The following is a 21,634-nucleotide window of genomic DNA, read 5'->3' as shown; positions in this document are numbered from 1 at the left end:
CACAATATAAACGTGCATACACAGCTTTTACACCCTGCATAGTTTCAGCCTCCCCTCTCCTTTTTGATACTTTTTTTAAAAAAAGTAAGTAATTTTAGGGAGAAAAAAATTGTCCTGGTTACTAGACACAAGGCCCCCAAATCCCAAAAGGCAATTTTAGCAACGAATCTGGGTGGTCTTTGTTTTTGGGATGCGAGACACACTGCCACAGCAGTATTAATTGCACATCCTTAGTTGCCCTAGGGGCATTAAGAGCCAATCATAGTGTGGGTCTGGAGTTACATGTAGGCCAGACCAGGTAGAAGCAGCAGGTACCAGTTGGCTTTTTATATCAATCCAGCAACTTCCAAGGTCATTTTTATCTGGTGCCTTGATTGAATTCAATTTCACTACTTGCCATGGCAAGATTTGAACCCACACCCTCTGGGTTGCTGGTCCAGGTCCAGAACCACTAGGCTATCGTACCCAGTTTTGTTCTTTTACACAAAGATTCATTAACCAGTGGATTGGACATTCAGGTATAGGAGGTAAAAACCTGGAATCATTTAACAGCTAGATTCTGTGATAGGAACTGTATGTCCTTCCTTTCTGGATGAGCTAGAATAGATCAGTCAGCCTTCATTTGTATCCACCTTGTGTTTTTTTTTGCAGTTAAAATGAGCTCAGCACGTCCACTGACACCGTCTGTAGCTGATATGGGCAGTTTTAAACAGAAAGCTTATTAAAGGCTCCTGTATGATCGGTTCAGGACTCAGTAATCAGCATGAAGTATATTTCATAGAAATAATTCAGCACACCAGAAGGAGGCCATTATGCCCAATCATGCCTGTGCCGACTCTTTGAAAGAGCTATCCAATTAGTCCCACTCCCCCTGCTCTTCCCCCCGTAGCCCTGCAAATTTTTCCGTTTCAAGTACATATGCACTTCCCTTTTGAAAGTTATTATTGAATCTGCTTCCACCACCCTTTCAGGCAGCACATTCCAGATCATAACTCGCTGCGTAAAAAAAATTCTCACCTCCCCCCTGGATTTTTTGCCAGTTACCTTAATCTGTGTCCTTTGGTTACCGACCCTCCTGCCAGTGGGAACACTTTCTCCCCAATACTCTCTTAAGTGACCAACTGGCTCACTGTTGGTACTCGGCCAACCAGGCAAAAAAAAACCAGGGCCATCTGTTTCCCCACACATTCTTTGAGTGCAGCGATCTGTCAAAGGGGAAAACCCCGATACTAAAGTGGACCAAATGTGATGGCTGCAAAAAAGATCAAGCATTAAAAAAGGTACATGAAGCGAAAACCAAGGAGGAAGAGAAACCAAAAACACAACAAAAAGTGAAGTTGGAGTGGTGAGAGGTGATGCATTTCACATGGTTTACTTCCGTCTATCAATGGGCTGTTAAGTTTTTACAGTGTGTATAAAATGTCAGCAACTTGAGTTTGATTCAGGCATGAGAAACTGGAAAGGAACTGACAATTTGCAACCGGTCAAAATGCTGGCACAGTCACATCCTTTATATTGACTTATTTCCTAGATCCCTCAACAAACAAGCAGTTGCACCAGAATTCTTTACTCTTCAAAGTGGATGTCTTCATGTACGAACTACACAGAGGATACCGCCACCTGTCACCATGGGATGACACCAGCAACAACAAAAACCCCAAAAACAGAAGATCACTAAACAAAAGTGCATGTATACAGTGCCTTTCACCACCTCAGGACGGCCCAAAGAGCTTCACAGCCAATGAAGTACTTTTGAAGTGCAGTCGCTGTTGTAATGTAGGAAACGTGGCAGCCAATTTGCGCACAGCAAGCTCCCACAAACAGCAATGTGATAACGAACAGATAATTTTTTTATATATAAAAGTGATGGGATAAATATTGGCCAAGGCACCGGGGAGAACACCCCTGCTCTTCATCGAAATAGTGCCATGGGATTTTTACGTCCACCTGAGGGGGCAGACAGGGCCTCGGTTTAACGTCTCATCCGAAAGACGGCATCTCCAACAATGCAGCACTCCCTCAGTAGTACACTGGGAGTGTCAGCCTAGATTTTATGCTCAAGTCTGTGGAATGGGACTTGAACCCACAAACCTTCTGACTCAGGTGAGTGTTACCCACTGAGACATGGCTGACACTATTCCCACGATATTATTTTATACTGGTCAATCTCAGTTTAGTGTTCGGGTGAGAGGGCACCGGATAATTGGACCAGGGTGTACAGATGCAATTCAGTCCCCATTTTAAAGCCTTACATTGGCCTTCTTTTTAAATACTTTGACAAAACTTCTGGCAATTTGGAAAGCAGGAGGTGTAGGGTTGGTTGCAATATAGAAGGATCGCTGCAGTGCAGGCTGAGGAGGCGAGACACACAAAACAGATGCTGAACCAGTGGCGGAAGGACGGAATTACAGCATGATAAGTTTACATAGGCAGGTTTCACTAGACATATGAACATAAGTTGGCACAGGAAGTGCAAGACGCAAGATTTTCAACATATAGATTATAAAATTGCAAAATTAAAACAAAATACCTCGCCGGTGATCTAAATCTGAGGTTCATATGATGGGTGACCATTTCCAAGCTTACGGTTAATTCTGAAGTTCCCTCGACTAAGAGGAAACGGCCGATACCAAGATCTTTTCTCCATTTCACAATTAGAGGCTGATTTCAGAATGGATATCCATTACTTTCTGACAATGGCATGTAAAATTGACACGATTTCGATAAACGAGGCCCATTTTTCCCTTGGTCTTTGCCCCTGCTACCAGTCTAACATTGACCAGTTGTGCTGTTGGAACGATCTTTGTGGATTTTATGTACCCTTCTCACGGTCATGAGACATGACGTCAGCACATACACGGCCTGTGTTGAGTTCATGAATAGATGCTGTGATGCAATTATGCCGTGCACCTGCAGTGGTCAATTGGTCACTGGGCTCTGAGCATATTCGTCCCTTGCAACACACTGAGCCACCAGATCGCAAGGAAGCTGGTAGTGCAATTTGCAGTTTCAATTCAGGAAATTAGCACACTTAGTTGCTTCCCGCCTCATTACGACCATCACCATCAAGAGGTAGTATCTCTGCCTTGACCCCCAGCTGTTGGGAACAAACAGACTTGTACCAGTCAGCACGAGGCGAACCCCAGAATTTCTTTTCCCGTCATAGTTCGGACTAGGTGCCGAGCCTGCCCACGCAGGCCACTAATGGGACCCTGCATGGCTGGCTGGGTTTTTCTACCTCTCTGTTCACCAGCCTGTAATTTCCCACCCGTAGGTGGAACATAGATGGCTGGTGGATGCAGGAGCAAAGAAACCCTGCCAGAATCCCCTGGCATTAGGAAAGCCCGCAGATAACAGTGACGTTTAAATGATTGTGTATTGCATTTGCTTCTCCAATGCTACTGGTGCTCTGAAGCCTTATCCCCACAATCTAAATAGAGTGGACTGCAGATTACTAGATCCCCATCTGTAAACCAACTGACAACCAACCCACAGCAACACCAAGCATCAGTATTGATTTATAAAATTCCTGTGACCTGTACCAAGAGAAATTAAAAGTAACATTTCATCTTTTGGCAGCAAGAAACGAGGGCTCGCTAGTCTCACATGCATTAAAAACTGGAGAAGTGTTACACTGTCATTTTATTCCAGAACTTTTAGGATAGTCTTTACGGAATACCGGCATCATCATGAAAGTTTTTTTTTCTTTCTTCCTTTCATTTATACAGCGCCTTTCATGACCTCGGGACGTCCCAAAGTACTTCACAACCAATGAAGTACTTCTTGAAGTGTAGTCACTGTTGTAATGTAGGAAATGCGGTAGCCAATTTGTGCACAGCAAGGTCCCACAAACAGCAATGTGATAATGACCAGATAATCTGTTTTAGTGATGTTGACTGAGGGATAAATATTGACCAGGGAGAATTCCCCTGCTCCTCTTCGAAATAGTGCCGTGGGGTTTTTTTATGTCCACCCGAGAGGGCCTCAGTTTAACGTCTCATCCAAAAGACGGCACCTCCAACAATGCAGCACTCCCTCAGTACTGTACTGGAGTGTCAGCCTAGATTTTGTGCTCAAGTATCTGGAGTGGGATGCCACACTTCTGCTTCCTCTTCCCTCCCCATGACCTATATGCAGCTACAGGAGCTGAAGCACGGCATCATTACAGTTCATAAAATGCAAAAAGTAAAGAACTTTTATGCTGTATATCCCCAGTTTCAATCACACGCACCAACCTTTAGTTTCAACTTGTTAGTACCATTAAGAAAACTCTTTGTAGCCCTACATACTAAAGAGATTTTGGATTTCTGTCAGCAAGTTACGCCCTTCTCTCCCCTACAATTATAAAGCCGTTTCACTCTCACCAAGTACAATAAAATCTGCTTCCTGAAGCAAAAAACTATCTCAAGCTGTAGAGGTAGAAGAAAGCCAAGTGCAAGAAACATAGCAAATAAAATCTATTATTAAAACTGACAAAGCAGGTCACTCTTTCCATTGAACAGTTCTATGTAAATATTTCCTATAGGGAATGCCATGTTTCTCTGACACCAGTAGATGGTGCGATGATAGGAGATGTAATGTTAAACTATGTGTTGAAAGTCACAATTGCCAGTCACATCAGAGTGTTCTGGATGGTACTGATCTTTTCCTGAAGGTTCTGTACAGCAGCATTAAACAGTAACTTAATACTTTTAATACTTACTTTTGAAATTAAAACATTCCCAGTGTGTTGGCTGCTTTTAATATCTATCCCTCTGCCTAAAATTAGAGCTGGCTTGATGTTTTTTTGCCTGTCTCCTCCCCTATTTCCAGGATTTGGCTGCTGCTCAATGTTACAAACTCCTATCAATAAAATTGCAAGTGTTGAACACAGGGGAATTCCAGAGCTGTTCTGCAATCCTTTACTATGTAAATACCATTCAAATTTATGATTAAAATACAATGTAACCAGTTTTGCCAGAGGAACAACTAGCTTCACATTCTCCCTTCCTGTCTCAATACAACCGAATAACAAATTCCAACTTTGCATTGAACATCAACACTAATGGTCAGTCCCAATTGTAAGTTATATTTCAAAAGTACCTCATTGGCTGTGAAGCGCTTTGGGACGTCTGGAGGTCATGAAAGGCGCTATATAAATGCAAGTCTTTCTTTCCCCGATGTGTTTTGTGCTCTCTATTTGAGTTCTGTTGCCTAAAATTCAACTAATCTATAAACTTCAACTCATCTAAGACGCCACTGCCCTGTATCCCACTCCGCACCAAGTCCCGTTCACTAATCACCCCAGCGCTCGCTGACCTACATCGGCTCCCGGTCCGACAGCTCAAATTTAAAACGATCACTCGTGTTTAAATCTCACGGCCTCGTCCCGTCCCGTCTCTAATCTTCTCCAGCGCTACAACCCTCAAAGTTCTGTGTTCTTCCGATTCTGGCCTCTGGTGCACCCCCCACTACCGTTGCCCACCACTGGCAGCGGCCGTGCCTTCAGCTGTCTGGACCCTATGCTTTGCAATTCCCTCCCTGTACCTCTCCACCTCCAAGACCCTCCTCAAACCCACCTCCTTGACAAAGCATGTAGTTACCCCTAATATCTCCTCCTTTGGCTCTGCGTCCAACATTGTATAATTACGCTTCCTGCGAAGAGCCTTGGGATGTTTTTCTACATTAAAGGCAAGTGGTCGCTCTACAATTCAAACTGGCCTGATGTCTGGCGCCCTCAACCCCAATGCAGTACGCCCCCCGCCTCCCCCGGAAAAATTTGGCTACAGCCCGTGCTGAAGTATTTAGGGTACTGTGTTCAGTTGTGGGCACCGTACCTCAGGAAGGATATATTGGCCTTGAGGATAGAAGACTAAGGGGTGATCTAATTGAGGTGTTTATGATGATTAAAAGGAGTCGATTGGGTAGATAGAGAGAAACTATTTCCTCTGATTTGGTTGTGGTGGTGGGGGGAGTCCAGAACAAGGGGGCATAACCTTAAAATTAGAGCTCGGCCGTGCCGGGGTGATGTCAGGAAGCATTTCTTCACACAAAGGGGAGTGGAAATCTGGAACTCTCTCTCCCCCAAGAGGCTGGGGGAGAATTAATCATTTTAAAACTGAGATTGATAGATTTGTTAGGTAAGGATATTATGGGATATGGAACCAAGGCAGATAAATGGAGTTAAGATACAGATCAGCCATGATCTAATAGAATGGCAGAACAGGCTCGAGGGGCTGAATGGCCTACTCCTGTTCCTATGAAGTGCCAGGTGCCTTTTGGTTGCCTGCCCATTGATGCAGTTTTATTTCCTGGTGAATCAAGTGATCTGGCTGAGCCAGATCGGGGCACCCCACTGGATATACAGGCATTCTTTCCTCCCCTCCCACCCTGAACGGTTTCCCTCGGTTTTGTTCCCTGGTGAAAGCATGGCGGCAGGATATCAAGTGATGCTACTGCTGGTCGGCCCCAGCCGCAATGTGAGATGCTGTTTAAAAAAATATATATATATTTCTGCCTCGACACCTTTATGTGCTCCCCCTCAGTCTGGATCCCATCCCCCACTTTGCTGTACATGAAGCGGGCTATCAAACAACAGTGATTATACTTATAAAAATAACAGGATAGAAACAGGCCATTCGGCCCAACTGGTCTATGCCGGTGTTTATGCTCCACACGAGATTCCTCCCCCCCCCCCCCTCTTCATCTCACCCTATCAGCATAATCTTCTATTCCTTTCTCCCTCATATACTTATCTAGCTTCCCTTTAAATGCATTTGTGCTATGTGTCCTCGTGGTAGTGAGTTCCACATTCTCACCACTCTCTGGGTGAAGAAGTTTCTCCTGAGTTCCCTACTTTTTATTTATGGCTTTTAGTATTGGAATCCTCCACAAGTGGAAACATCGTCTCTACGTCTACCCTATCATAATCTTAAAGGCCTCTATCAGGTCACCTCTCAGCCTTTTCTTTTCTAGAAAAGAGCCCCAGCCTGTTCAGCCTTTCCTCAGTTCTGCTATCACCCTTGTGAATCTTTTTTGCACCATCTCCAGTGCTTCGACAGCCATTTTGTAATATAAGAGATCAGAAATGTGCACAGAGGAAGTAATTCTTCGGGTGTGAAGTGCTATGGGAGGTCCCAAGAATGTAAATGGCGCTTTTATAAATGCAGGCTTGTTAGTTTGTGGCCCTCTGCGCCACGTGTTATCGGCTAAACACACCTGCATGCTGAAGCAGTACGGCAGGAGTAGCAGTACAACCACAAGAGTTGTTTGCTGCAGCAACAGAAGGCAACTATTGGCAAAAGAACCAGAGGGGTGATGAGATTTTTTTTTTTGTTAATGCAGTGAGTTCTTATTATCTGGAATTCACTGCCTGAAAGGGTGGTGGAAGCAGTGAATTTTTAAAAAATGCCTCTGCAATGCTTTATTTTCCAACTATTACAAGAAATTCCCTTCCCAATTAACCAGTAATTGCGATATCTCAAATTAAATATGCTAATTGGGGATTCATAGACCTGTATCACAGTGCAGAGGGGTTTTTTTTTGGAATACAGATTTTAAAGACAAGAATCGAGGTGACATTTGATAGCTGTAGCAAGTCTCAGTGAAGTAATATATCCCAAACATGCCAAGCCCAAATGGGCCTTTAATTTGCCATGTAACCTTCAGACTTCAACATAAATTGGTTTTAAAGATAAGGTCATGGTTGATGCAACAACACATTGGCTAATTGCCAACTGTGAGTTTCATGGATTATATGACTGATCCATCCACCAATGGTTGTAAAATGCCTATCCATCTTTGTAAAGTAGGTGGATCAGATTCTTGATTATTCAACTGCAGAGAATAGCCTGAAGCACAGGCTAGCAAGTCGTAGTGCTTTAGATGCTGCTACAGCCTACATAGATATCTATGTTGATGTTGGTGTGCAGTTCCGCAGTGTCTTTCATAGGTGCACAAAGTCTCAAGCAGAGTCCTGCAGCATTCACCTGCTGTGAGGTCATTATGTCCCTCTGTAAAACTGGTTCAGCTTCTGCTTATGAAGAATGATTGATTATATGCACTCAGGGTCTAGCACGATTTTACCACCATAAAAGCCCATTGCATTGGACTGATTTAACATTGCACCGTGATTTACACATACAGATGGCTAGGAAAGATCATACCAGAGTATATGTCGTTCAATGTTACTGAAAATTTCAACGTGTGACTCAGCAGTCAGATTTTATAGTAACTATTACACACGTTCTGTTTTTCAGGCTCAGCTGTGACTCAGTGGTGGCACTCTTTCCTCTGATTCAGAAGGTTGTGGGTTAAAGTCCCAGTCCAGAGACCTGAGCACATAATCTAGGCTGACACTCCAGTGCAGTACTGAGGGAGTGCTGCGCTGTCAGAGGTGCAGTTTTTCGGTTGAGATGTTAAACCAAGGCCCAGTCTGCCCCTCAGGCGAACGTAAAAGATCCCACAGTGCTGTTTCAAAGATCATGGGAAATCTCCCCAGTGTCCTGGCCAACATTCATCCCTCATCCAACACCTAAAACAGATGACCTGGTCATTTAGTTCATTGCTGTTTGTGGGATCTTGCTGTGCACAAATTGACTGTTGCATTTCCCTACATTACAACAGTAACTATGCTTCAAAAGTACTTTATTGGCTGTAAAGCGCTTTGGATGCCCTGAGGTCGTGAAAGATGTTATAGAAATGCAAGTCTTTCTTTCTTCCATTTTGACAAAATAATGTTTAACAAGCTCTCAACTGCTGCTGCATTAAACCTTTTGGTTCTTTTAATATTTATAAGTCTTCATCCCTCATTGCGCGAAATGCCTGGCTTCCACTTTTGAACCACCCCTCCACAGCAATGACCAATACCAGGCATTCACTACATGAGGACTTGTGGGTGTGAATCTGAGCCTTTCTTATCTGTGCAGGAAACTAACAACTTCTGATCTTTGTCAGATGTGAAACGCTGCACATTCTATAAATAACACGCTTAATGCATCGTTATTTCTGGGACCGCTGCATTCAATTAGATTCACGAGTTGTATCGGAATTTAAAACAGGAACAAGCATATGAAATTTCTCAATTTTAAAATCATTCATAAAAAAGTCAAAAATCAGAAAGGGACATCCAATCCAACTGGTGCATCTGCTGCTTGCGTAGTCCCGATACCAGGCTGGGTGATCAATCACTGTTGGGCCATGTAATGAGTGCTCCTTCGCCCTTCATTTGCTTTTCCTCAGTGCACTGTGTTAATGTGGCAGGGTCCTAGTACAGGGTAGTGGACTCGCAATAATACCACCAACAAATCATGACTCAGGCACTCAGCTCTTTAAACTGAAAGATCATTTGTGGCAAAACTGCTAAATTCCTTAGAGGGTTATCCTGTAAAAGCAAATGGGACTAAGGGAAGCTCTTGTGGAAAATAAAATCAGGATACTTGAAGAAATAGGAAATGATCTAGGTCATTATATAAAAGGAGGTTCCACTGTGCAACAAAACAGTTACAACCACCAGCTCCATTCACCCCCTACAAAATACTCAACCTTGTGCCAAATCTTATCATGACAGTAAAAAGGTTCAGTTTGTACACTGAAGCCATGGGCAAGATTGTTTGTTGAAAGCACCTGCATCTTATGGTTGACTTATTAACCACAGGAAACCTGCTATGTACATGTTTACTTTGTAACCGCTGATCCTTAGCTTTCGAATGAGATGTTAAACCAAAGCCCTCTGTGCCCCCTCAGGTGGATGTAAAAGATCCCACGATGCTATTTCAAAAGAAGCGCCCCCCCCTCCCCCGACCCAGTGTCCTGGACCAATATTTACCCCTCAACCAACAGGTGACATGGGCTATGGGGCCACCAACCCCAAAGTAGATCATAGGAGGGTGCAAGGTGGAGGGAGCAGAGGTGAAGCCACGGAGGGATTTGCAAACAAAGAAAAGAATGCTGGTCAGTGGAGACATGGGAGGCCTCTGGAGGTCGGTGAGGACTTGATACGGAACAGGACGGTTGGATGGAGACCAGTGACGAGACACATCAAACCTGGAGGTGACAATGTCATGGGAGGGCTGAGGTACAGACAAGGTGGGCGATATCACACAGGTGGAAATAAGATACCTTGGCTAATGACTACAAATGGGATTTAAAACTTACCTCAGGGGTCGGGCAGACAACAGAGATGCACCCTGGAGTTCAGTCCCAGTGATCAGCCAGGGCGATGGAACTAGGGGCCTAGGTGCAAAATTTCCGACAGTACACAGCCCATAATTATTTTCTGTGGGACGTGGCATCTCTGGATCAGCCTCGGACTGCTCTGAAGTGTCAGCATCCATTAACAATACCCCCACCCCCGCATTATGCACATCATGGAACACCACCGAAGGGAAGCAGAGATACAAAATGGCCTCCTCCAGACCTTCCTTACCCAGCAAATGTGCTAAAATTTCAAAACTTTAAACGAAAGGGAGCAGGCAACCTAGCAATTGCTGCAGTGACTTCTCAGGGAGGTATGTGCAGCTTTAACGTCATGGGCTGGGGCTACAAGCTTAGATGTATAGCACTGGAGCTACAGTATGGTGGTGAAGCAAAACTACACAAAATGAGGCTAATCTTGATTAAAAAGAACTTAACATGGGCGTAAGGAATTAAATAGGACTTTCATATCTTCACCGAAGACATTGCATTAATATGGGGGGGTGGGCAGTGGAAAAGAAAGGGTTCATGTTCCCCTGTATATTAGATTCTCAACTCGGAAACAAGTCTTCACCAACATAGTGCAGAAGGGCCATGGGCTCAAACACAGACACGAAACATATTCCCTCTGGTAAACTGTTAGTGCAAAACAAATCTGGACAAAGTCCCTGAATATTTCCATTAATCTATCACTGCCAGGCACAAATGAAAAAAACAACAGGCTAATTACATAGGACAGTATCAGGAGAGCGAGAGACTATTGCACTTTGGTTTTAAACTTTCCATCACATCCACTCTCCCCGTGGAACAGGTTTTTTTTTGCAAGGAAAAACACCTCATTTGACCGATTGGACAAACGGTCCAAATCTCAGGAGGGTCAAAATTGCAGGTGTTGTGCCTTTGCTAAAATCTCAGAGGTTGTGGATTACAGCGAAAGCCCTGAAGGGATAATCAGCAGAACCTTATTTGTGGTGTCCTGTATGTTAATTTGCATCACCAGTTTATGCTTTGCGCAGTGTTGCCAAGGTGAAGACTCTTGCAAGATCGTTCGCTTTTTTTTCCCCCAACGTATGCAGAGGAAATGATCCTTCAAAGCGGTTAAATGACCACACTACCATTTTTTAAATACTGACAAGACACAATGGTCAAGCTTGCCGCATTGTAAACTTTGTCCAGCAGCCAGCTAAAATAAAACTGCAGGCTTTGAACTGGGCTTGCCTAAGCAAAAATTCCAACGTAAATGAGTTTCCCAATACAAATAAAATTACATTTAATTAGCACGTGGGAAGAAAAAGACTATGCAAGTGCTTGAACATTGATTGAGTTCCATAATTTAGCTGGAGCAAGTATTTAATACCAAACAAAAGCATAAGCAAAAGGAATGTCACACATACAAGTTTAACTTGCTTGGCCAATAGCTTGCAAAACAGACCCACCAGGTTGCCATCTGAAATCTGGACAGAATACAGTACTACACATGACCGACACACAGCTGCTTTTGAAATAAGCTTTGCACATCTCCCTACTACATAGAATTTACAGCACAGATACAGGCCATTCAGTCCAACTGGTCTACGCTGGTGTTTATGCTTCACCCGAGCCTCCTCCCGCACTGGTGAGGGCCTACCTGGCAGGGCTGGCACCTACCAGTAGAGTTACCCTCCCCCTTAAATTACTTACCCACAGAATTACCCTCCCCTTTAATTGCTTACTCATCGTTACCCTTCCTGTGTTGGTAATCATGCTCCACACGAACCTCCTCCCACCGTACTTCATCTCACATCAACATATTCTATTCCTTTCTCCCTCGTGCTTATCTAGCTTCCCCTTAAATGCATCTATGCTATTCGCCTCAACTACTCCACGTGGTTGTGAGTTCCACATTCTAACCACTCTGGGTAAAGTTGCCCTGTTAAAACTACCCCCTTTATGGTGTGGGAGTAGGGAGAAGGCAGCACCAAAAATTGCCCCAACACTGCCTGCCTTTTTTTGTATATTACCAGTTTTTTTTATTTTAAATATAAAAGCAGTAGAAGCAACAGTGATCATAATGTTTAATTTTCTGCAGGAATTCTCCTGGCTGTATCCTGAAGTCTTCCTTTTAATTCATTAGCTCACTTGTTACAATAAAGGAAGATTCAGATTTTTGCCTTTTACCCCTCTCTCCCAGCTACAGGAGGCAACTTCAGCAGAGGGAGGACGCCGAGGGCATATTCGCAACACAGAATAACATCCAAGAATTACATAAAACCATCGGATTCCATTCTTCACTCAGATGAACCAAACCATTCTGCTGATCCTCAGATCCTCCTGAATTTCCTCTTGAGCAATCCGGTTAACTAACTGCTCAATTGCTTTATGGAACAGCATGGGTCGATGCCATTGATCTGAAACTGCGGAGGTCACCACACCTGCTCAGTCACACTCCTTTATCTGACACGGGAAAACTCATAGCTCACGCAAGCAAGACTTCAGCTGCCGGTTGGACTGGAAGTTAGCCTCAACCATATAGAATCTTACAGCACAGAAAGAGGCCATTTGGTCCATCTCCAACATTCCTCCTTGAATTCTTTGCTAATTGACGGAGACAATGCTAGTCTGTCTTTTCAAAATTACACATTAAAAACACATTTTTAGTTTCCAATTTTGTGAAAAACTTCCAATCATGATTTTGTTTATGGACGATGGCTGACTACAAAGTATAACTCTGTAGCAAGGTCACAGATGATGGTGGATTTTTAAAAAATATTTGTTCACGGGATGTGGGCATCGCTGGCAAGGCCAGCATTTATTGCCCATCCCTTGAGAAGGTGGCGGTGTGCCGCCTTCTTGAACCGCTGCAGTCCGGAGGAACTGTAAAAGGAAGCATTTGCTTTCAAGCACAGGGTAAACAATTCGCACTAAGTAATTGTTGCCCCAATCAGCTCCCATACAGCTATGTGTTTCCAAGGCATTCTTGCACTAGAGGTACCGCTTACAGACCAGTATCTGATGGGAGTGATGCAAGGCCAGAAGACCCAAGTGACATTACCAACCCTGTACCACACCCGAGTGAGGGAAAGCCGCACACCTCTGCTCACCAGTGTCCAAGTACCTGTTGGGTTTCAGTGGTGTCTGAAGATAATCGGCAATTGGCAAAAAATCCAGGGGGAAAATGAGGGAATAAAAATTTACGCAGCGGGTTATGATGATCTGCCTGAAATGGTGGTGGAAGCAGATTCAATAGTAACAGTCAAAAGGGAATTAGATGAATAGTTGAAAAGGAGAAATTTGCAGGGCAACGGGGAAAGAGCAGGGGAGCGGGACTAATTGGATAGCTCTTTCAAAGAGCCAGCACAGGTACAATGGGCCGAATGGCCTCCTTCTGTACAGTATCATTCTAGGTGCTGACAACAGAGTCAGGGCTCTGCTAAAATTAGAAAGATTAACAGTGAGCTTTTAACTTCACTTCATAATGGCTGGAGCTGGTGCAAAGCTGAAGTCGTGTCAAACGATCCCCCAACCCACAGTCAATCTGAACCAATGAACTTCAGAGTTACTCTGCAGATCTTACCACGCCATGAATCTGAAACTGCTTTGCATCAATGCAAAGTAAGTGGCACGACTGTCCCAATTACATTGCGCCAGGTCATACTATAAACAGAAGTACTTCTGGATGGAATTACAGAGCTTAGAGCCTGGGCAGCTGAAGGTACAGCCGCCAATGGTGGAGCAATGAAAATTGGCGATGCGCAAGAGGCCAGAATTGGTGGAGTGCAGAGATCTCAGAGGGTTGTAGGGCTGGAGGAGGTTACAGAGATAGGGAGGGGAGGGCAGAGGCCATGGAGGGATTTGAAAACAAGGGTGAGAATTTTAAAATAGAGGCCTTGTTGGACATATTGAGGCCATTTGGCCCATCATATTTGTCCCAGCTCTTTTCCAGATCAATCCAAAACTAATCCAAGTTCTCTATGTCCCTCTGCTTCAAAAACTTATCCATCCATTTTCTCTTCAAAACAGTCTCTACCTCACTCCTTTCTGCAGCAAAGCAACGAGTGTGCCAACAAGTCCAGTCGTGAATGGTGGAGGACAATTAAACAACTGACGAGAGGAGGAGGCTCTGTAAACATCCCCATCCTCAGTGATGGCGGAATCCAGCATGTGAGTGCAAAAGACAAGGCTGAAGTGTTTGCAACCACCTTCAGCCAGAAGTGCCGATTGGATGATCCATCTCGGCCTCCTCCCGATATCCCCACCATCACAGGAGCCAGTCTTCAGCCAATTCAATTCACTCCATGTGATATCAAGAAACGGCTGAGTGCACTGGATACAGCAAAAGCTATGGGCCCCGACAGCATCCCGGCTGTAGTGCAGAAGACCTGTGCTCCAGAACTAGCCGCGCCTCTAGCCAAATTGTTCCAGTACAGCTACAACACTGGCATCTACCTGACAATGTGGAAAATTGCCCAGGTATGTCCTGTCCACAAAAAGCAGGACAAATCCAATCCGGCCAATTACCGGCCCATCAGCCTACTCTCAATCATCAGCACAGTGATGGAAGTTGACAGTGCTATCAAGCGGCACTTACTCATCAATAACCTGCTCACCGATGCTCAGTTTGGGTTCCGCCAGGACCACTTGGCTCCAGACCTCATTACAGCCTTGGTCCAAACATGGGCAAAAGAGCTGAATTCCAGAGGTGAGGTGAGAGTGACTGCCCTTGACATCAAGGCAACATTTGACTGAGTGTGGCACCAAGGAGCCCTAGTAAAATTGAAGTCAATGGGAATCAGGGGGAAGGCTCTCCAGTGGCTGCAGTCATACCTAGCACAAAGGAAGATGGTAGTGGTTGTTGGAGGCCAATCATCTCAGCCCCAGGACATTGCTGCAGGAGTTCCTCAGGGCAGTGTCTTAGGCCCAACCATCTCCAGCTGCTTCACCAATGACCTTCCCTCCATCATAAGGTCAGAAATGGGGATGTTCACTGATGATTGCACAGTGTTCAGTTCCATTCGCAACCCCTCAGATAATGAAACAGTCCGTGCCCGCATGCAGCAAGACGTGGACAATATCCAGGCTTGGGCTGATAAGTGGAAGTAACATTCGCACCAGACAAGTGCCAGGCAATGACCATCTCCAACAAGAGAGAGTCTAACCACCTCCCCTTGACATTCAACGGTATTACCATCACTGAATCCCCCACCATCAACATCCTGGGGGTCACCATTGACCAGAAACTTAACTGGACCAGCCACATAAATACTGTGGCTACAAGAGCAGGTCAGAGGCTGGGTATTCTGCGGCGAGTGACTCATCTCCTGATTCCCCAAAGCCTTTTCACCATCTACATGGCACAAGTCAGGAGTGTGATGGAATACTCTCCAATTGCCTGGATGAGTGCAGCTCCAACAACACTCAAGAAGCTCGATACCATCCAGGACAAAGCAGCCCACTTGATTGGCACCCCATCCACCACCCTAAACATTCACTCCCTTTACCACTGGCGCAATGTGGCTGCAGTGTGTACCATCCACAGGATGCACTGCAGCAACTCGCCAAGGCTTCTTCGACAGCACCTCCCAAACCCGCGACCTCTACCACCCAGAAGGACAAGAACAGCAGGTGCATGGGAACACCACCACCCGCACGTTCCCCTCCAAGTCACACACCATCCCGACTTGGAAATATATCGCCGTTCCTTCATCGTCGCTGGGTCAAAAATCTGGAACTGCCTAACAGCACTGTGGGAGAACCTTCACCACACGGACTGCAGCGGTGGCTCACCACCACCTTCTCAAGGGCAATTAGGGATGGGAATAAATGCCGGCCTCGCCAGCGACGCCCACATCCCATGAACGAATTAAAAAACTGGAAAGCACAGAAATTTGCCCTCATTCTCGTGACAATTTTAAATTGATCACTCCTTACTAACTCACCAACCAGAGGAAATTGACTACCATCAGCCCATCAAATCTTTTCATAATTTTAAAAAACCTCTTCACTTGAGCAGTGAAGTCTATAAGAGGAGACTGGATATATTACAAGTCTCTCCTCATAACTATAGTTTCCCAGCCCCTAGCATCATCCTAATGAATCCATGTTCTGATCTCTCTATGGCTTTAATGTCCTTTCCATAATGGAGTGCCCAAAACTGCACACAGCACTCTGTTACCCAGCCACTGCCATAAGAACATTAGGAATCAGATCATGGCTGATCTTCGACCTTGACTCCACTTTCCTGCCCGATCCCCATATCTCTTCATTCCCCTCGAGTCCAAAAATCTATCCTTCTCAGTCTTGAATATATTCAACCACTCAGCAGCCACAGCCCTCTGGGGTAGAGAATTCCAAAGATTCACAACCCTGACTGAAGAAATTCCTCCTCAGCTCAGTCCTAAAATGGCTGACCCCTTATCCTGAGACTATGCCTCTTAATTCTAGACTCTCCAGCCAGGGGAAACAGCCTCTTGGCATCTACCCTGTCAAGCCCCCTCAGAATCTTATATGTTTCAATGAGCTCATCTCTCATTCTTCTAAACTCCAGAGAGTATAGGCCCATTCTACTCAACCTCTCTTCATAGGAGAATCGTCTCAGCCCAGGAATCAGTCTAGTGAACCTTTGTTGCGTCCCCTCTAAGGCAATTTATCTCTCTGCTCTTGTACTCTTTGCTCCATTTATAAAACATGAAATGCTAAAAGCAGCTCGTTAGCTTAAAAATACCATATATTGTGCCCGTTCCAAATAACAGACTTGGCAGGTATGTAATTACCGATTACATCTGTACCATCTGCAGTACATCCTGTACCCAGCCAGTACTATGGGTCACTCACTGACCTTACTCGCACACACTGGTCAGCAGACCATTTGATTGAGTTTCCCCCATGATATAATAATTCATGACAAAGTTCTACACATTATAGCACATCCTGCACCAGACTCCGCACCCCGGGCCCGTGCCCCCCTCCCCGCCCCGCCGTGAGCCTCAATCTTGGACACCGCGGTCCACCTCACTGATTGAAAGGATACCTGCTAATGTTACTCGCCATTACAGTTAGCAGCTGTCTGCTTCAGAACTGCGCAGTTCAGTTTTTGAAAGGTTTGTAGACATTTTTAAAATATAAAACTGGATGCCCAAAACCGATATTGCTATTTTTTTAAGTTTCCCCCACACCCTGCTTTTGTATCTCATGATACAGCGACCATTATTGTTAGTAAGGTTTGTGTGAAATTTTAATCAGCAGCAAAGCAAACTTCAGAACTCAAAGCCACAATCTCATCCCTTGTCCCTGGTCAGGTTTTGGACTTGGCAAAGAGGAATTTACATTTCATTAGGAATTAGTAATTTGTAAAACCTGTTATCTAATTTTTATTAAAACAGTTTTGCAGTTGGGAGAAGATGCCAACTATACACATCTGATTAATAGCCACAGGAGTGGCTTCCAAAACTTTCCATGCTGAGGACCCATGCTAAACACTGGCACACACCCCCAGAGACCCCTCATCCCAACTTATAAAACACAGCCTCAATTACCCAAAGGAAACAATGGCATCGTTGCAGAAATTATTTATCAATATACTAACAGAAATAACATGCTGTAAGTCAGGTGCAGAAAGATATAAAAATACTGAATTAACAGGATGAGACTGCACTCATGACACACAATGTGGCCAGCACAAGAGGACAGAAATCAGATGACCATATGGATCCCTGGGGTCCACTATGCCAGGGTGTCCAAAGTGCACTATGCACTGGAATTGCACCCCCCCCAAAAAAAAACTCTCCCCTCCTTACTCCCCCCATACCCCAATCATCCCTCCCCTTTAACTCGCCCCCCAGCACCCCTCCCCTTTAACTCCCCCTCCGGCCCCCCTCCCCTTGATGATCCACCTCAAACCCCCCTCCCCTTGATGATTCCCCTGACATCCCCCCTCCGGCCCCCCTCCCCTTGATGATCCCCCTGACACCCCCCACTCCAGCTCCCCTCCCCTTGATGATCCCCCTAACACCTCCCCCCCTCCGGCCCCCTCCCCTTGATGATCCCCCTGACAGCCCCCCCCCTCCGGCCCCCCTCCCCTTGATGATCCCCCTGACACGCCCCCCCTCCCCTTGATGATCCCCCTGACACCCCCTCCCCTTGATGATCCCCCTGACACCCCCCCCTCCGGCCCCCCTCCCCTTGATGATCCCCTTGACACCCCCCCTCCGGCCCCCCTCCCCTTGATGATCCCCTTGACACCCCCCCCTCCGGCCCCCCTCCCCTTGATGATCCCCTTGACACCCCCCCCCCTCCGGCCCCCCTCCCCTTGATGATCCCCTTGACACCCCCCCCCCCTCCGGCCCCCCTCCCCTTGATGATCCCCTTGACACCCCCCCCCTCCCGCCCCCCTCCCGCCCCCCTCCCCTTGATGATCCCCTTGACACCCCCCCCCCTCCGGCCCCCCTCCCCTTGATGATCCCCTTGACACCCCCCCCCCCTCCGGCCCCCCTCCCCTTGATGATCCCCTTGACACCCCCCCCCCCTCCGGCCCCCCTCCCCTTGATGATCCCCTTGACACCCCCCCCTCCGGCCCCCCTCCCCTTGATGATCCCCTTGACACCCCCCCCCTCCGGCCCCCCTCCCCTTGATGATCCCCTTGACACCCCCCCCTCCGGCCCCCCTCCCCTTGATGATCCCCTTGACACCCCCCCCTCCCCTTGATGATCCCCTTGACACCCCCCCCCCCTCCGGCCCCCCTCCCCTTGATGATCCCCTTGACACCCCCCCCCTCCGGCCCCCCTCCCCTTGATGATCCCCTTGACACCCCCCCCCCTCCGGCCCCCCTCCCCTTGATGATCCCCTTGACACCCCCCCCCTCCGGCCCCCCTCCCCTTGATGATCCCCTTGACACCCCCCCCCTCCGGCCCCCCTCCCCTTGATGATCCCCTTGACACCCCCCCCCTCCGGCCCCCCTCCCCTTGATGATCCCCTTGACACCCCCCCCCCTCCGGCCCCCCTCCCCTTGATGATCCCCTTGACACCCCCCCCCTCCGGCCCCCCTCCCCTTGATGATCCCCTTGACACCCCCCCCCTCCGGCCCCCCTCCCCTTGATGATCCCCTTGACACCCCCCCCCTCCGGCCCCCCTCCCCTTGATGATCCCCTTGACACCCCCCCCCTCCGGCCCCCCTCCCCTTGATGATCCCCTTGACACCCCCCCCCTCCGGCCCCCCTCCCCTTGATGATCCCCTTGACACCCCCCCCTCCGGCCCCCCTCCCCTTGATGATCCCCTTGACACCCCCCCCCTCCGGCCCCCCTCCCCTTGACAGCCCCCCCCCTCCGGCCCCCCTCCCCTTGATGATTCCCCCCTCACCCCTTGTTCCCCCCTATACCCTCCCCTCCCCTCCTCCTTACCCCAGTCCTCACTGGTCAGCAGATTATCGGCGAAGAAAGGACTGTCCAGCTCGGTCACGAAATCCGTTGCCATGGCGTCCTCGCTTCCACCCAGTGAACAACAATAATAATCAAAAGTGAAGAGGAAAAGCCCGAGTATAAAATCACACGGCGGCGTCCGCCGTGAGTCGCTCCCACCGGCGACTACTCGCCCAGGCAGCAGCCGAGCACAGCCTCACTCCTCCCGCGGCCCAGACACACTGCCCGAGGTCCGAACCCGACTTCCACTGAGGCCTGGGCCTGTCAACGGAAACACGCCTCCGTCACTCTGACTGACAGGCGCTCCGGCCAATCCGATGACACGGGAGCGCCGCAACCGGCCAATCAGCGCCGCGGGGAGGCGGGATTTACGGAGCTCGCTTCGGCTGGAAGCGGCTCGCGCTCGGCTCTTCGGATTTAAAATCGTGTTTTTTTTTTGTTCCCGAAGATTTACAAGTTTTCTGCTCTCGTTTAGGTCTTTAAAATAGGTCGATCTCTTATTTATGTGTTATTTTCTTTTTTTTTGGTTCTCAAACTTCGCCTCGCGCTCTTCTCACGAAGCCCCGGCCCGAAACTTGCCGGAAATCTTTCCGTGAGACGGAACTGCGCAGGCGCGGAGTTCGCAGGCTCTTCTGGGAGTTGTAGTCCAGGAATCACTCAGCGGAATCCAAATATTGACTGGAGTGCAGCCTTGATCAATGGAACAAAATTATTAATTGACTTTGTTTATTATTTGATTTTGATTTGCTTTTTTTAACAAAATAAAGCACACCCTTATAAAAGGACCCTAAACACAAAAGAAAATACAAAGATGGGAGGGAAAGTAGAGAGTGAGGAGGACATAAAAAACCGACAAGGGGATATAGACAGGCTGGGTGAGTGGGCAGAGATTTGGCAGATGCAATACAATATTGGAAAATGTGAGGTTATGCACTTTGGCAGGAAAAATCGGAGAGCAAGTTATTTTCTTAATGGCGAGAAACTGGAAAGTACTGCAGTACAAAGGGATCTGGGGGTCCTAGTGCAAGAAAATCAAAAAGTTAGTTTGCAGGTGCAGCAGGTGATCAAGAAGGCCAACGGAATGTTGGCTTTTTTTGCTAGGGGGATAGAATATAAAAACAGGGAGGTATTGCTGCAGCTATATAAGGTATTGGTGAGACCGCACCTGGAATACTGCATACAGTTTTGGTGTCCATACTTAAGAAAAGACATACTTGCTCTCGAGGCAGTACAAAGAAGGTTCACTCGGTTAATCCCGGGGATGAGGGGGCGGACATATGAGGAGAGGTTGAGTAGATTGGGACTCTACTCATTGGAGTTCAGAAGAATGAGAGGCGATCTTATTGAAACATATAAGATTGTGAAGGGGCTTGATCGGGTGGATGTGGTAAGGATGTTCCCAAGGATGGGTGAAACTAGAACTAGGGGGCATAATCTTAGAATAAGGGGCTGCTCTTTCAAAACTGAGATGAGGAGAAACTTCTTCACTCAGAGGGTAGTAGGTCTGTGGAATTTGCTGCCCCAGGAAGCTGTGGAAGCTACATCATTAAATAAATTTAAAACAGAAATAGACAGTTTCCTAGAAGTAAAGGGAATTAGGGGTTACGGGGAGTGGGCAGGAAATTGGACATGAATTTAGATTTGAGGTTAGGATCAGATCAGCCATGATCTTATTGAATGGCGGAGCAGGCTCGAGGGGCCGATTGGCCTACTCCTGCTCCTATTTCTTATGTTCTTCTGTTTTTATGTAAAAATTCAAAGAGTGGAAGGGCTTGCAATTATATATAAAGGACTTTCATAACTCCAGGTCCTCCCAAAGCACTTCACACACAATGAGGTACTTGCTTCTGGAGTGTAGTCGCTGCTGTAATGTAGCAAAACACAGCAGCCAATTTGTGCACAGCAAGCTCCCACGGGGGAAAAAAAAGCAATGACGGACAGAATTCCGGGTGCCAGCGTTGTCCGGCAGGAGCAGGACAAAGCTGCTGGTATTCCATCTGGATTTTACACTGGATTGACGTCGGATGCAGTGCAGCCAGGACGTTGGCACTGGCTTTCTCCAGTGGCTACC

General features: G+C 47.0%; 1 protein-coding gene across 2 annotated transcripts in view; it reads right to left on the bottom strand.

Moving 5' to 3' along the window:
* atf6b (activating transcription factor 6 beta) overlaps positions 1–19,835 on the bottom strand; it is a 74,574-nt gene extending 54,739 nt beyond the window's left edge. For both annotated transcript variants that reach the window (XM_067973859.1, XM_067973860.1), the window contains exon 1: positions 19,546–19,835. In XM_067973859.1, the coding sequence (XP_067829960.1) occupies positions 19,546–19,618 (73 nt within the window). In that variant the 5' untranslated portion in view covers positions 19,619–19,835. The remainder of the gene's footprint in view (positions 1–19,545) is intronic.
* Positions 19,836–21,634: the final 1,799 nt, after the last annotated feature.

The sequence above is a fragment of the Heptranchias perlo genome, chromosome 39, assembly GCF_035084215.1.
Source record: "Heptranchias perlo isolate sHepPer1 chromosome 39, sHepPer1.hap1, whole genome shotgun sequence".
Lineage (NCBI taxonomy): Eukaryota > Metazoa > Chordata > Chondrichthyes > Hexanchiformes > Hexanchidae > Heptranchias > Heptranchias perlo.
Note: the sequence above shows the minus strand (reverse complement) of the source record. Positions and strands in the feature narration are given on the sequence as shown.